This window comes from Nyctibius grandis, chromosome 7 (assembly GCF_013368605.1).
Source record: "Nyctibius grandis isolate bNycGra1 chromosome 7, bNycGra1.pri, whole genome shotgun sequence".
Lineage (NCBI taxonomy): Eukaryota > Metazoa > Chordata > Aves > Nyctibiiformes > Nyctibiidae > Nyctibius > Nyctibius grandis.
In genome coordinates this window covers 22,628,674-22,646,082 of record NC_090664.1, presented here as the reverse complement: position 1 = coordinate 22,646,082, position 17,409 = coordinate 22,628,674, and the positions used below count along the sequence as shown (strand labels likewise).

Genomic DNA, 17,409 nt, shown 5'->3' with positions numbered 1-17,409 from the left:
GTGTCCTCCAGAGCCAGGTTTGCACTACAGCCAGAAACTGTGGTTTGCTCTCACTCGCCTCAGGGCAACCGAGTTTCTGTTGACACAGAGGGAAAGTGAAAAGTTTGATAAACACTGCTAGAAGACTATTATCTGAAAGCATGCAGTCCATCATGCGACAAGAAGAAATAAATTCCTTTTACCTCAAGCCGTAACACTGTGATGTCTGTGCAGGCTCTCACTGGTATTAGTGCTGTTGCGTCTTGCTTTTATTTTTAACCTCTTCACCTAGGATATTCCATTTCCCTCCTTCACAGGAACTGTAAATAGTAGTTGTTCCTTACGCGGTAGGACTCCTTATTTCTTTGTTCTCTGTCCCTGCAGTTTCCAAGTAAGTCTACAAACAACTAGATGGAGGCAGCCACCACTAACCCAAGAACACAGCTATCGGGAAGGGCTTACACTCTTGTAATTTGTGAAAGAGACGTACATTGCAAAATATCATCTGAGTAAAATGGAAAAGGTGGAATGGTATTTTTGTTTCTGTCTGACAAAGCAGACCCATACCATAACTACACAAATGCAGCAAGTGGGATGTATGAACACTTACATTTTCAGCTCAAATACCAGCATTTCTAGGCATGCTGCCCCAAACAGTCTGCTGTTTGAGTAGATACCAGTTCTTGGATAGATTTCTGTACTGTCGGAAATAAAAATGCCTCTCAGCAATGACATTCATCTTGGCCTTTTGGAGCAGAGAGCCCCAGAACAATACCTATCGGGCCCCTGTTTTTCTGCTCGTGGCTTCCTATTAGGGCCAAGGCGAGGGGGAGCAACCCAAGGCCAACAGCAGCCAAATTAGAGAGGGCTCTTACACCGTAGAGGGCGTACAGGACTGATACGCCTTTTGAGCAGCCACCACATGACTGAAAGGCAAGCTCCAGAGATGCTCCAAAACCAGAGCCACAGCACCAAAAACACAGGACCAAGCAGAGCAATCTTTCTACAGCAAGATCAGAGCTTGCGCTTTGAAAGCTCTGGTTCCACGAGTTATCTCAATGCCGGCCTGAAAAAAACAAATTTGAAAGCCACTGACTTTCAAGTAATAATCTGCATGCAAAATATGCTTATTTGTGAAACTATGTACCCAAAGAAGGAAGGGTAAGGCAGGTGCAATAAAAACACACCATCTGAGACAAAGGATGACGTTCTGCTCCCACGGGCATCCACATCACCACTCGTACTGAACTCAGAAGTCAAGATGTTTGCTGACAGAAAACAGAACATCCACCTTCATTTCGGGTAAGTGGAAATACTGTGAAAGGATCCTGGAGCCCCCCATTAGTGGTGTAAACAGTGAGAGAAGAAAGCAATTCTGTGTCTGAACCATGCTGTGCTGATGTGGCTAAGTTAGTGAAATGTGTTTCTCCTGCCTTCCATTGCACATGCTGCAGTGTATTCAGTGAGATTCTGATCTATTGAAATCAGATCAAGGCTGTGCTGTCCTTTTGGAGCAAACCTTTCTGGCTGCAGCTATTGTGAGGAGAATGTGGCATCAAGGGCTCTGGTCTAAATGGGCAAAGCATTAATTATCCTTTAATTTTCCATCCATGCTTTCGAGTCCTTAGTGTAAGCTAGTGCAAACATTTAGCCAGGAACCTAACTCCCTGTTTTCCAGACATGGGTGGCTAAATAAATGTTTGAGTGGTGTGCTTTCTCCTCTAGTTGAAGGTAGCTGGATCCTTTCTCACCTTCAATCAACCAAATGTTACACAGACTCTACTTCCCTTTTCTGCAGAATACCTCATGTTACTCACTAGTTTTAATTCGAGTTAATAGGGAATAAAAATGATTAAACACGCTGATTGCAGTATGCACAGTCTAATAAACTGGACTAATAACCTTTTTTTCTGGCACCACAAAAGGTCACACTTTTGCATGACATCCACTATTGAGCTATGAAGCAGAACAGAAGACGCGATTGATCTGTGTTGGAAAGTGCCTCCCTTTCACAATTAGCCTAGCTGGCTTCATTGAGCCTACTTCTCTACCACGCTGCATTGTCCTTCATGCCAAATACAGACTGTTACGTTCTGATTTATCCTCAGGGATGAAAAGTGCCTACACGAGGGAAAGTTAGAGGAATGTCTGAAAATATATTCCTTATTCCTTCCTAAATATCCCAGTAACTGTGCCGTTATCTCCAGTTCCCAGTGGCTGCAGGCTGTGACCCCAGGCTCTATCGCCCCAAACAACTGGCCTCTGGGGTTTAAGGCTTTGTCTTCATTCCCACACTCATTTTTGGTACCTGCATCTACACAAGCCAGTCCTCTGGCCTGAAAATCCGTCAGGAGAGGTGAGGTAGGGGAACAATTTCTATGGGACACTAATTTGAAAACCACACTTAGTTTCTAAGCGTTATTTTAAATCAGGTACAAGTATATTATGAAATCGAAAACAAATATTAGAGAAAAGCAGTTCTTTAGACAACTCCCTATTTTCTAGTGGGCAACCAAAGCTGCTATAGATTCAACGTAGCCGATTTCCAGATACCTGGAGACATATCAGTTTGGGACATCTCTGCTTAGCTTCAAGAAGTCTACAGAAAAATCGCACTTGGCAACAGCTCTTTTCTCAGTAATTCTGTGCCTTCTCCTAGGGGCTATTTCTGCCACTTCATCTGTTTTCTTTTATATTTAAGTCTATTTACAGTAAATAGCAATAGTAAAAAAAAAAATCACAAACTAATATACTAAATATAATATACTAGATTCTGGTAGGATATTTGGCCTAATTTTAATTCCTACACTTTGAATGAAGATTAGTTCTATGCAACACTGAGACCAGACTTCTGTAAGGCATTTAGCACAGGAGTACAGCAGCTTTCAGCTCCACCAGTGCAGTCATCAATAATGATGTGACATGTTACTGCTATGCCAGAGCAAGTGACATATGGCCATGTAGCTGCACATTATAATTAACCACTGATTTACAACAAAAAGAGGATAGACTGTTAGATTCAATTAACTTGCCTTCCTTTCAGCTGACAGGCAGCTGAGTGCTGAACACTTAATATACTTTTTTACAAATTTCCTTCTCCACAAGCATTATAATTGCTGTAATTTGCACAAATCAACAGTGACAGCAAAACTATCATTTCATCTACACAATGCAGTAGCTTATAAAAAGTTAGGATTTATCAGTTTTATTAAGTAGCTAACCAGCATTTCTCTTTTTTATTCGTACATTCTTACATGGATCGATGGGCTGAGCCCAACTGTATGAGGTTCAACAAGGCTAAGTGTCGGGTCCTGCACTTGGGTCACAACAACCCCATGCAGTGCTACAGCCTTGGGGAAGAGTGGCTGGAAAGCTGCCTGGTGGAAAAGGACCTGGGGGTGTTGATCAATGGCCAGCTGAATATGAGCCAGCAGTGTGCCCAGGTGGCCAAGAAGGCCAATAGCATCCTGGCTTCTATCAGAAATAGTGTGGCCAGCAGGACTAGGGCAGTGATCGTCCCTCTGTACTCGGCACTGGTGAGGCCACACCGTGAATACTGTGTGCAGTTTTGGGCCCCTCACTGCAAGAAAGACATCGAGGTGCTGGAGAGAGTCCAAAGAAGGGCAACGAAGCTGATGAAGGGTCCAGAGAACAAGTCTTATGAGGAGTGGCTGAGGGAACTGGGGTTGTTTAGTTTGGAGAAAAGGAGGCTCAGGGGAGACCTTATTGCTGTCTACAAGTACCTGAAAGGAGGTTGTAGCGAGGAGGGTGTTAGTCTCTTCTCCCAGGTAACAAGTGATAGGATGAGAGGAAATGGCCTCAAATTGCACCAGGGGAGGTATAGACTGGATATTAGGAAAAATTTCTTCACAGAAGGTGTTATCAAGCAGTGGAACAGGCTGCCCAGGGAAATGGTGGAGTCACCGTCCCTGGAGGTATTTAAAAGATGAGTAGATGTGGTGCTTAGGGATACTGTTTAGTGGGGGACTTGGCAGTGCTAGGTTAATGGTTGGACTTGATGATCTTAAAGGTCCTTTCCAACCAAAACGATTCTATGATTCTATGCTTCCATGTAGTTTTTTCAGATAATTCAGTCACCTTCTATATAAACTCTAAGAAAAAGAAAATTTTCCCAAGAAATATGAATTGGGATGAGTGCAGTTGATGACAGTCACATGCACATCTATGAAGAGGTACAGCAGTATGTGAAAAGTGATACAGGTGCTCTGTGTTTGCTGTTGAATGAGAGTCAGTATTTTCTGTCATGCTGTTTCTTTTCCTATGGACTATATATTAGCCATAGGAAAAAGGCTGCCTAAGCACCCTGAACCTCCTTTTTGACTTTCTTCTCTTTTCCATATGACAGCCTGCTGTCATAGGTGCTCAGTGCTTTATTTGACTTGACATTTTGATTTGCCTGTCAGAATGGTGTAGAAGTTAGAAGTGACTGGCAAGGCTAGGGGAGTTTACACTAGCTAGTAACTTGCCCACTGCGCAGATACTGAGAGATTAGAGCAAATGTGGTCAAGTCAGATCACTATGGGACATCTTCCTTCTGACAGAAGGACCCACAGAGTGACTTCAGGATTGTAACACTGCCATGCTTCATGTCATCTGTCCAGGTAATGAAAGCTGCAAAAAAAAAAAAAGTTTAATGCAAGTACTTTGTATAGCACAGTACAACAAACCCCATGGAGGCCTCTATTACATTGGCTTGAAGCCTCAAGGAAATGTAATCTGCTGTGATAAATAAAAGCTTAAAGGAGATCAGCCGCTGACCTTGTGAGTCACTGGATCGTTCTTCTTGGCCTAAGGAGTCCACTCCATTCAGACCAAGTACCATGGCACGTACATGAACCCATGGGGGCAACCCTGGTGTCCGCGGTGGGAACAATGAACAGCTCAGGCTGTGCACTACCTGGGACGCCCATCCTTTCACTGTCAATTCAGAGAAGCAGTTGCGACACTGACTGTAGGAACATAACCTTACCGTACGTTTTGCTTTAGCCTTTGGATGTGCATCGCTAGGTCCTTGTACTGATGGGCCATGGGGTGGCAATGTCAATGTTCTTGAAAACATTTTTTTACACTTGCTGGTCTCAGCCCCCATTCCTGCTCCTCCCTCTTTGTGCCTTTTCCCTTGTTCTGTTTTTATAGTTAAGGAATCTGTACATGTATTTTAATTTCCTTTGCAAAAGTTGAATTCCTTTTCTTCTTCTAGCAATGAAGTCCACCACAAAGACTTTCTGATCCCACTAGACTCTATGCTTTCTTCTGTTCTCCCTTCATTCAGTTCCTTACAGGTGCTCAAGTACACTCTTTAAGGGAATTATATGTCCAAGGCCAGTTTTCCATAAAAGATTCCTCCCCTTCTTAAGGTGGCAATGCTACAGACTCTATCCTTCGACTAGTTTCTTTGAGCATTTGGTTTTTTGCTTTCTCTCAGGCCAGTAAGCTTCACTGTCCAGACATCTCCATTTCAGCAAGTTCATCCTTTTGAAATAAAAAGTCCTTTCATTCAAGGTCTATTTTTTATTTGTCTGAAACCAAAAAAAAAAAGGTTATTTTCTGTAACTTTCTCTTACTTCACTGTAAGTCTTGCACAGTGCTACAATGAAGTCTTGTGTAGAAGTCCCAGAGCCCCAGCTGAACAAGATGGTTTACCCACGAGAAGAGCACTCTTGCCAGGGGAGTTCCCACCTAGGGCTGACTTCTTTTCCCAGTTTCAGGAATCCACTGCCTAGCAGCACGCAACATAAAGATGCTCAAAGCCTAAAGCAGCACACGCCATTCTTGGTTCAGGAACATTTTTTTGAATGAGGGTATCAGTTAAAACTTCCAGAAGCAATAAGGACCTGCAATTATCGATAGCATTTTTCTTCCAATCTACAGCAAGAAAGTTTAAGTCTCTCCTAATAACAGTTTCTGTTAATATTCCTCTGCCAAGATTACAAATGTCTCCCCAAAGGCTTACAGCAGACCTGTAACACTATCCCACTAAAATGTTTTTACAACCCTTTTTCTAAGAAATTTTAGCCCAAAGACCATACAGTCATTTCCTGTTTTTTTTTTTTAGTCTGACACATTGTTTGTATGCTGCACTACTCCACCAACCTTACCTTTACCTGTGCCTTTTCTCAGTACTGTGGATCTCTCCATGCTCATACTCCACTTACAAAAGCTATTCCAGTGTATTATTTCTATAGTAAACATTTTCACATACTGCTGCCTGAGTGGTCTGTTAGCCTTGTTATGCAAACTCCTTGCATTAGTAAAAAAGAAAAAAAACCCTTCTAAGTCACATCACACTGGCCAAACCAGTAAGACAATCAACAATTTTTTTAATTAGGGTCTCTTGTACAATCAGATCTGCTGCTTGTTGTGCTCCGGGTGAACAGATCAGCTACTCCGTGCCACATGGACAGTTTTGTTCCTTCATCATGCCAGACCTGCTGTTTCCATGTACCTGGTGAACCGCAGGCTCCTCATTCTCCTCTTTGATTGATATCTGCCAATCTTGAGATGTCTTCACAGCTTCCAACCCTCCATCCTTATTGACTCCTCCTTCACACCTTATAGGGTTAGATCTGACCAAGGGCTGCAGACTTTGTGCCGGCTCTTCCATAAACTCCCTCAGGGGCACCACAATAGCCAGCCTAGTGGCCACCCCCTTTAAGAAAGTAAAAAATTCTTCACATGACTCGTTGTCTCTCCTCCTTTTCTTTAAGCCTCTGACAGAAACAGTCTAGAATGTCCTGACACTTTGGCTTCAGGTACCAGTCACGCATTTCTTGACACCAAGGCATGACAGGAAAATCATCAATGCTTAAACCTACAGATCAGAGCATAGCCACCAGTTCTGCCCACAAATGCCCTTCTAGCCTAGCATTAATGTCCTGTATTTGTTACTGTGGTAGTACCTGCGCTCAGGTTCCTCTCCAAGAAGGAAAGAGAGGCACAAGTTTTAGGCAGAGGGAGGAAAGGGGCAGAACACCATAGCACAAGCCCTACCTGGTGGGAAGATGCCTGCCCTCGCAGTCAAGTGGGAGCCATGGGAGAAGAGGTTTCCCCCAAAAGCTCCTCCCCTGCCTCCAGTAAGCTCTCGGCTTTATGCTTCTTTATGCTTGCTTTCATTTTGTGGCTTCTTCATTCATTCAAAACTGCCTACAGAGACAGGCACAACGGAAGCGTACTAGACATTCTGAACTGCTTTTAAAGCTTCTGGTTCAGTCTCCCATTCACCTCTTTTCCCACCGCTCAGTACAAAGCGCGCTTTATATGACGCATTCCTCCTTTCAACCATGAAACAAAACTATCCCTCAGTACCTGTGCTGTACAGTGCTTGCTCTTCTTAGAGTAGGAAGGACTAATTACAGGGATTATGAATGTGGGACTGAATGTCAAGGCCTATTAAAGCTGTTCAGTATCTCAAGAAGGAATAAAGATTCTTCCACCTAAGGCACTGCTTTTCTACCTGAAAGTGAATTATGGCATCAAATGCCTTATAAGTGGATCTACCTAGTAACAAACTTTGTTGGCATATTTAAGAATTTACTCATCTCACCATTATCAGAATGCATCAAAACTCTTTGTGCTTGCAAGCATCACAGAGGGCTTTTTATCCAATACTGCTCCTAAGGTACAAACCGACTGTCACTCATCAAGAACAAAGCACGGGTATCATGCTGCAGTATGTATCATGCATGTCAGGCTGTAAGGAAAAGATGGATCATACAGTGCGGGGTCTTAGAGAAATCCATTGCCCAGTAATTTCTTCTTTAACTTATTTGTCCATGTGCACATTTTATTCTGGGTAATGATGCCAAACCAGTGGACTAAACCATTTAGAAGCTGGATGTTTCAGGAGATCAGCAGCTGAAGCTCTGCTTGGGCTCACCACAGTGTCCCGTGCAAGACTTCTGGAATTGCCTCTCCAGCTGGCCGTTTGGGAGGTGCATCCAGCCTCCTGCTGTTCCCCACCGCAGAGGTCTGCCCATGCACGGGTGGAGTATGGGAAAAGCCCTCCAGCTTGAGATGGCGCTGGTCTCCATCCTTGCTCCTACGGCCGCACACAGAACTGGCTGCTGTACGAACGCCTCAGTACAAGGCTGGAAGCATTATAACACATCTGGAAATGGTCGGGAAGTCTGTCTCAGGCGAATACTGAAGAAGTGATAAAAACATCTCCTCAGCCCTTCATTGAGCTAGGGAAGACCTGAACACCTGAAACACATTCAGGTTCATGCTAGATTCAAGGGCAATGCTTTTATAGCATGGCTTCCTACGCTGGTAGCAGGGAAAAGTAAGTTTTCATGGATAACCAAAGAAGTTCAAAGTTATGAATCAGACACAGTCTGTGAGGCTCCTTCCCAGGCTGAATAGTTAAGAACCAAGCTTCAGATCTGTCAGAGGATTCAGCTAGAGCTGAACAGGTATCTTTCAGTTATAAGGGTACTTTAACAGCCTTGCTGCTATCCTACCTTTAAATCCAAAAGCTGCTAAAGCTATTACATACTTTAAAGTGGGTTCCTGAAGCAAGAATGGAAGAAACAGGAATGCTATAAAAAGATTTGTGTTCTGGTTCTTTCCCTCTTCCCTGCTTTAGACACTTAGAAATGCAACTACTTCATGATTACTCAAATAATCTGAACCTATACAGTTTGAATCGTAGTTCCTAGTATTTGTCCCCATTACTTCAAGCTGATCTTTACATCCTGGCCAGCAGAACGGCTAAACCAGATATATTCTTCTTAGATGTCTGCCTGCTTGTAAGGCCTTTAATATAAAGAGGACAGCTGCTGACATTCGGAGCTATGCTGAAGTGACAGATACTATGCTAAAGGCTTGTTTTGACTTCACGCAGCAAGAAGGGGGATGTACGGATTCAGTTCAGTAGGAAGCAGTAACGAGGCAGCAATGCTAAGCTGGTTGTTCAGGATGAGAAGCGAGTGAGATGGAATGAACACTTTTTGGGTGTCAGAGAGGATCTCGCTACCTCAGGGTGTGCTGAATCAGTTTGACAATGCCTGTATCTTTCTCCAGTCAATACAGGGAGAGCTGAAATTAGTAGCTTAGATAAATAGCTGTTGGATTGGTTTTCTTTAATGGCTGACATGAGGAATATAAATCCCAATGAACTAACAAGTAAACAATCTTCTGGGGACTATCAGCGCTGTTACCTTTCAAAAGTCTTTCAATTTTGTGATTTATTATAAGAGATTTCTCAAACACCATCATTTTATGGGCAGGACAGCCTGCTGAAAGCTGACATTTGGTATGACAGTTGGCTCGCACTTGATTCCAAAATGTTATCGTCTATAATGTTACCCCAATTCAATTATTCAATCCAAATTATTAGCAAAGACTGAACTGCCAGTTATTAACAATAATGAAACCACAATGCATTTTAACAACAAAAAAAAATCAAAAGAAAAAAATATGAATATTGTGATTTTTCTTTTTAAAACATATTTAAGGAATAAGTGCAAGATCCTTTATCATTTATATTCAAATCCATTTACTCTTGGCAGATAATACCACAAGGAAAATACAACAGTGACAGTACAACTTTTTAGTGCCTAGCTACGTTTATTTTAGATGGTATCATAGGTCATCAACATCAGTGCTGGTCCAAGTCTTTGCCAGCTCCAGTAGTCTCCCCAACAGTTCTACAACCTCCATACCTTGACTAGCTGAAGAGGAAATTACATATATATGTATAAATGTATCTACACACATATAACATATATATGTTTTCGTATGTGTTTTAAATGAGTCACTGTTGTGCTCCTACTTTGATAGTAATCAAAGATGATATTCAAGTTTCATGCATAAAGTATCTTTTCAGAAGCAGCACTGAACATTCATTCATTATTTTGGTTCACTATTTGTATTGCAGAAACATCAGAAAAATCTCATCCACACTGAGGACTTCTTGTGCCAATACCTGATGCTCCTTCATTTGCTTTGTTGTGTGTTGTGGAGGTAGAAGCTGGTATTTCTTCTCACCTCCAGGGAGGTGGTGGAGTCACCATCTCTGAATGTGTTTAAGAAAAGACTGGACATGGCACTTAGTGCCATGGTCTAGTTGACATGGTGGTGTCAGGGCAATGGTTGGACTCTATGATCCCAGAGGTCTCTTCCAATCTGATTGATTCTGTGAAATCTATCCATCATAGTCCAGACCAAGAAACTCTACATAGAGGAATGCCAGTATTAGTCAGCATTCATGACGAGAACAACAACTTGGTAGCTTGTCAGAAGTACGGTGTGACTCAGACTAACTTCCACAAGTCTTTCTGCACCATTAAATTTCAGTATTGTCCCAGCACATTTAGAGTAACAGATGATTAAACACAACTTCATTTTAGAAATCAAGTTAATGAAGCAAGCACCATGCAACGTAAGGGCTTGTTTCACAAAGGTTTCTGGAGTCACGGTGACATTTTTCCCACTATCCTGAACAGGCAGATATATTTATTACCCAGCAGCTGTGGGAGTTGGGAGAAAACTTCCATACTGAAGTCATCTTTAATACAAAGCTAGATTAACATAAAACATGAAAAATAATTATTACCAGCTCAAGGCAGGCGACTAGCTGTAAAGTCTGTAGAAACAAATTTCATTTCTGTAACCGGTTACTAATTGCTTGTATTACCTTCAATCATCCCTCTCACTGTGAATTGTCCAGCAGGCTCTCAGGTAGTCTAACCCTCCATTAAGGGCTGTATTTTGGGGTACCATTACTTTCTTTTGTACTCCCTACCTCATTTTGGGAAGAGAGGAGGTATTCAAATTCACGTTTTCTTTCACTAATCAATAACAATTCCAACCTGAAACCACATAATAGCCCGTTCTAAGCACTGCCTTTCACCCACTGTAACTGAAACAGGAAATCTTACACACTTACAGGACAATCACAGCATCAAGCCTAATTAGTACCATTTGGAAAAGAAAACTTTTAGTTTGTTCAAGTGAAGTGTTAGGAATATGAGATTTCCTTTCTCACCCATTTGTATGAAGGGAAATTGAGTTTTGCCCATTCAAAATAACAGGTTAAAGACTGGCATTTGAAAAAAATGAAAATATGCACAGTGAGATCTCCCAACTGCTGCCATCTACTACAGCTCTTCCATTCATCCAGGTTTCTCTACAGCATTGCACCAGAGACTACATTTGTTAGGGGAAAGGAAACAAACCTTGAACAAAATGTAGGATCACAGCCCTGGGCCTACAGTAGAACAGAACTTGCCTTGCACATGGAATCTGCTTGGTAGGGGCCCATGGGAGACCATTCTAGAGAGAAGGGCCCAGGAGAGCTGGTTGATGTTCAAGAACCATCTCCTCCAAGCTCAAGAATGGTCCATCCCAACACAGAAGAGATCAAGCAGAGGCAGCAGGAGGCCTGGATGCATGAACAAGGAGCTCTTAACTAAAATAAGACATGAAAAAGAAGTGTACAAGAGGTGGAAGCAAGAGCAGGGGACCTAGGAGGATTATAGATGCACTACCCAAGCATGCACACAGGGTTAAGCCAAAGCCCAAATGAAGTAGAATCTGGCAAAGGAGGTGAAGGGCAAGAAGAAAAGCTTTAGCAAAAATATCATCAGCAACAGGAAGACTAGGGAAAAATAGGGCTCCACATCTGAGTGGGGAAGAGGACCTGGTGACAGGGGACAGGGAAAAGGCCGAGGTACTCACTGTTGCCTTTGCTTCTGTCATCACCGGCAAGAGCAGCCCTCAGGAATCCCAGGCCTCTGAGAGCAGAAAACTGCCTCAACTGCCAGGCTCAAAGGGCTGTGACCAGTGGCATGAAGCCCAGCTGGAGACCTGGCCTTGCTGATGTACACCGGGGTCAATAACTGGGCCACGACCCTTTAACATCTTCATTAGTGAAGATGGGTAATGGGACAGAGCTCACCCTCAGCATGTTTGCAGATAAAACCAGGAGGAGAGGCTGGTACACCCAGAGGGGTGCTGCTGTTCACCGGGACATCAACAGACAGGAGATGTGAGCCAATGCATGAATTTCAGGAAGTTTAAAGGGCAACACCAAGTCCTGCACCTGGGGACAAACCACCCCAGGCACCAGCACACACAGGGGCCAGAGAGCTGGAAAGCAGCTTTGCAGAAAAAGCCCGGAGGGTCTTCATGAACAAGGGGAACATGAGCCAGCCACACACACCCTTGCAGCAAAGACAGCCAACAGCCCCCAGATCACCAGCAGGTCAGAGACACAGTGAAGATGGCTGGATAGAAGATCTAAATAGACATATTGCAGATAATGGCTGCGTATCAAACCACTGTTATATCAACACAATCAAAACTACTAAATTGCCCAAGTAGTGCTACCTTACTGACAGGACAGTCACCTACTTCTGCCATCGACCAGTCTACACCTCATCTGCTTGAACTCATCTTTCACCTGTCAGACAGTGTTTCTCAGCCAAGTGGTTTAGGCATGGTGTCTTACCTGACAAGGCTGCATTTGCAGAGCCTACGCTCTGTAAAATAAGTATTCAGCATATTTTAAGTAATGTGGTCAACCTTACTGTGACTTCTAGATGTGTATAATAAAACCTGAACAAATATATTGCTATCTAATGTGTTTTTCTATAAATCCTGTAAAGAAGAGGCAAAATTTTCTGCTGTACAAGTATTTACAAAAGCATACAACTTCAAAAAAACCCAGTTTATTTTACTGCCCAAAATTATGAAACACTAAACAAGACAAACTTGTAGTTTATACATTAGGAATGTAAGTTTTCGTGTACAATTAAGAGAACACTCCACTGTAAAAAAGGTGAAATTCTGTGTTACTAAAACAGAGAACAGTGTCATACAACAAGCTGAAGAATATGAGAAAGTGTGGCGCATTCATTTAAACTCAGGTTCTCAGGTGAAGACAGACATCTGTAGACTGATGCAGCTATTCCACCGACTGGTGAATATTAAGAAAAGTACATACCTAGTCTTAGAAGTAGAATTATACAAACAGAAAAGGCAATATATTACACGCCTATATACTGCACTGTAAGCCTCAAACACTGACAAAAGGTATCAGACATAATAATTAAGTTAGAAACTTCTAGAATCCTCATAGAAATCAGAAGATATCTCCTTAGAGAGAGGTGTGGCTAAAATAGCTATATATTTCTGTACCTGTCAAATCTCTCAGGTATTCAAGGCAATTCAAGGACATTTCACTCGCTTCAAAAAAAGTCATTGCAGCTCTACAGGAAGTGGTTAGAGGCCATATGCTTTTTGCACAAATGTTATAGATTCTCACTACAATAACAATTCTTCTCAGCTTCAATAGTTTTGAAAATGTTGCTGTTCAAAGCCAACATTGGAAACAGTGCCCTTTGATTTAAAACAGTATGGTCAGTTATAAATGTCAGCATTAAAACAACGTCTCTTATTATAATTTGCAATGATTCACTCCTACATAACATTTTTCCTGCAGAAGGCTGCAGCTGTGTATGATGTTTGGAGTGTATTCATCAGAACTAGCCGCTCCCGGACAGACTACAATATGAGATGTCTTAATAGGTTTTCCTTACACTGTTAGAAGACCTCTATTTCTTTAATATACTTTTTTCATTCATCAGTCTAAAGCAATCAGATAATGGTCAAAACACAAGAGCTTGACAATTTTAGAAATATTTTGAAAGAATTGATATATCTGCTTCCTGCCCTACTTCCTCCCTTCCACACCCTCCCCCCAGTCCTGCATCATGGATATTTGGACAACAAATAATTCTGCCCTCCTTCTCCCCCATGCTGCTTTTTTTTTTTAATTTTCCGTTTTTAAGAAAAAGAAAGAAGCACAGCTAAAAGTTTTGTTACTCAAATCAGGAAAGAAATTCTTTAGACTTGAACAGTATCAATGTGTGGTGTCAGTTCACAAAAACATGCTCATTGTGTAAGTTGCTCCAGAGACCAATATATACATATTTATATGAAGCCACATATGTATAGAAACAGCAGCCTTTAGTACCAAGAACCTTTCCTTTTATCCTCTTCTCAAAAAAGTATGAAGCTTCATGTAATTTCAATTGTACCAATATGAGCCTATGCCTTGGGTTCAAGCCAGACCAGTTAAAATAATTAGCTGGATAAAAATACAAGGAAAAACTAACTTTACTTTAATACTGTTTAACTTGAAGCCAACAGTATTGTAAACATTATGTTACAGATCTACATTTTATGCCATTTTAGATCCTTTGAAATTCTAATTATTTAGAGCTGAAGTGACTAAATCTTCCCAGTATAATAAACATCTTTTATACCAACATACAGCTTGAAAGAGTGTCTACTGTGGAGAAAAACTGAAGTAATGAACTGAACAAAACAAAACCAGTAGAATTACTCAAAAATTCTAGTCCCTTAACACTAACTCACAATTCATACTGTCACAACAAATATTTGTCAATTGCAATTTTATCTATCTTTTATGTTTCCATTTAAATTACTGTAAAGTGTTCCCAAAGTATTCTTAAATGCTACACTGCAACAGCAGATCAGGAGGCAGCTGTAAGTTCTGCAGGTTATTTCTTTGTAACATCTACAACACATTTCAAGGAAAGGAAGAGCTCTACAGTCAGTATGTATAGTGCTAGCCGAGGTCTGCTATCAGCTGCCTAAAACCCTTCTATTGGCTGTGGTTATGCATGTTCCAGCAGCCACATGTATTAGTCAATCTGAAACAAATGTGCTGTCTAACGTATATTGCAGAAAAACCTGTGAAAAAAGATGTAAAATTTTCTGCTGTACAAAGTAGTTACAAAAACATACAACTTCAAAGAACCAGTTTATTTCACTGGTCAAAGTACTAAACACTAAACAAGACAACCTTGTAGTTTATACACTAGGAATGTAAGTTTTCACGTACAATTAAGAGAACACTCCACTGTAAAAAAGTGAAATACTGCATTACTAGAACAGAACAGTGTCACACAACAAACTGAAGCGTGTGCGAAAGAGTGGCACATTCATTTGAACTCAGGCTCCCAGGTGAAGACAAACATGTATAGACTGATGTAGCTATTCCACATACTTTGGTGAATTTTAAGAAATGTACACACCTAGTCTGCAGTCTTAGAAGTAGAATTATACAACATACTTGTCTCTATCAACTATGTCTCCTCATCCCTTTTCATTAATTAACCACCTTATTAATTGCTATAAACCTGAATAACATTAGCTGCTTAAAAGTTACTTGTGCTTCAGTTTAAGTCAAAAAGGGGTATCTGAATTTATCTCCAGGCAAATAGGAAAGTCTACCAGAATTCTGGTGTTTGTACTGTTACCAGGTTCTTGACAATAAGGGATCAGTAGCTGCAGAAATCTGGACAGCTGGGAATGACTGTGCCTTAAATCTTCATCCTATTTCTCCACTCGTAATAATATATTGTGTTTATCAGCTAATCACTGCTACTGGAGTGGTTTTGTCAGCTATTACTTCTCCAAATTTCTGCATAAGCAGTTTTAATGTCCATTTTTTAATTAAAAGTTTAACGTTATAAAAGTTGGTATCAAACAAGGTCAAACTAACTGAAGGTTAAAGGTTAGGTAACCTTGAACAGGTTGCTGTTTTAGAATTTCAAACTAGAAAAATAATAGATACAAAAGACTAGCAATTACAATGCTAGTTATATTTACATTATAATTTCCCTTTGTGCTTGCAAGTTACTGAAAGTACACGTCCTTTGGTAGTATTCTCAAGTAAGAAGTTCATGTTAATTGCATTCACACTCCTGATTTGCTTGATTCAGTGCAAAGGGCTCATACCTTATTTCCTACATAACATTGTTACATAAGCACATCTCTTCCCCATAAATAATAAAAATATTGGTGACAGCGACTTTTCAATTAGTAGCTTTGTGCCTGATATTTAAGAATCTGAAAGAAAGACAGAGTCTGTCACACAACTTGTAAGTCTAAAGAGTGACTTTTATAGCAACTGATAAGAACTCCCATCCACAAGTACTGCTGCTGTATGACATTTGGCCCAGTTTCAAAGGCGTATAGGAAAACCAAAATACACCTATAATTCAGACTCATATAGGCATAAAGAAGTATGAAGATCATAATGTGTACTACCTACCATTACAAAAACCACCATAACATCAAACACTGAACTGATGCTTTTAGTTTTAACCTTACAGGTAGGCATAGCTGTCTCATGGCTAACGTAAGAGAATTTTTATGTTCTTACTACACTGTTCCAAAATTTCATGCCCATACTGCGAGACTCCTCTTAAATAAAAGAAGTACTTGCAGTTTTGCCTATGCCAAGTGGCAGTGAAAAGTAGAATCTGGGAAAGAGGCTCTATTTGTTCCCATACTGTGCATTTGTAAAAAGCCACACGTCTTGGTCAGTGGCTAAACAACCAATCAATGCTTGTTAAATTGGTGAAGCTGTAAACTTCACATGAAGCCCTAAGCAATCAGGAGTATAAATACAGTAAGTCAAAGAGGAACTTTCCAAGCTATTAGAACACAAAATAATTACAACTGTTGTCTATTCACTATTACTGTCAAATGTGAGCCAAATAAGAATTTATGGGCTTAAAGTTTAAGAAAGTAATGTATGGCATATTACGGAGCTTAATGTACCAACGTACCAATATCAGTATAAACCCTCAATATTTTATTTTTCATACTTGCCCATCTAATGATATCAATCTGTTGACAAAGTTATGCTAATACTAGGAGGTCGCTGCTGATTAGATTGTTTACTTAAAATGGGAAGATCTGTTCTTTCTGTTCCATATATCAGTTTTTCCTCCTGAAGACTGCAAGCTGAAAACCTGTTTGCCTCTGTACCAGATACACCACCACGATTATTTGGAACTGTGACACCACTGACCTGTTCAAAGGACTTACTAAACACAGTAGTGGTCGTTCTGGCCAGACTATGGCTGCCAGGTTTAGGCAGGGACTGGCTAGTTGTCAGTGTCAGTCTCTTCAGAGAGACAAGCTCTAGATTCTCACTCATGGCTCTCTGAGTTTGTTTTCGTGACAAGTGTTCTCTGCAGGTTTCTCCTTCTCTTTCTCTTCCTCCAGCTTTGGTTCCTCCAGACCTTCGTTGGCTCTTCCCTAAAAGGTTCTTACTGCTCGTGTTGCTGCTGTTAGATAGGGCAGACTGACTTGTACTAGAAGCAGCCCTAGAGTAAAACCCTTCATCAGTTTCAGATACTTCCATCAGTTCTTCCTGAATTCCTAAATCAGCATCACCTGCATGGTAGAAAAAGAAATAAAGAATTAGCAATTGACATTTATTGATTTTATGCATTGCTAGATTTCGATATTTACAAGCATGAAGCCATAAAGCAACAGAACAGAGAATAGAAGACAAAACACTTACCTATTCCATTATATTTTGAACTAAGGTTCATTAGGATATAAAGTTACAGCAAATAATGC

General features: G+C 41.0%; 1 protein-coding gene across 3 annotated transcripts in view; it reads right to left on the bottom strand.

Moving 5' to 3' along the window:
* Positions 1-12,655: 12,655 nt before the first annotated feature.
* HYCC1 (hyccin PI4KA lipid kinase complex subunit 1) overlaps positions 12,656-17,409 on the bottom strand; it is a 51,390-nt gene continuing 46,636 nt past the window's right edge. For 2 of the 3 annotated variants that reach the window (XM_068405217.1, XM_068405216.1), the window contains one exon: positions 12,656-17,220. In XM_068405217.1, coding sequence (XP_068261318.1) covers positions 16,664-17,220 — 557 coding nt within the window. In that variant the 3' untranslated portion in view covers positions 12,656-16,663. The remainder of the gene's footprint in view (positions 17,221-17,409) is intronic. The other variant, XM_068405218.1, reaches the window with a different exon arrangement.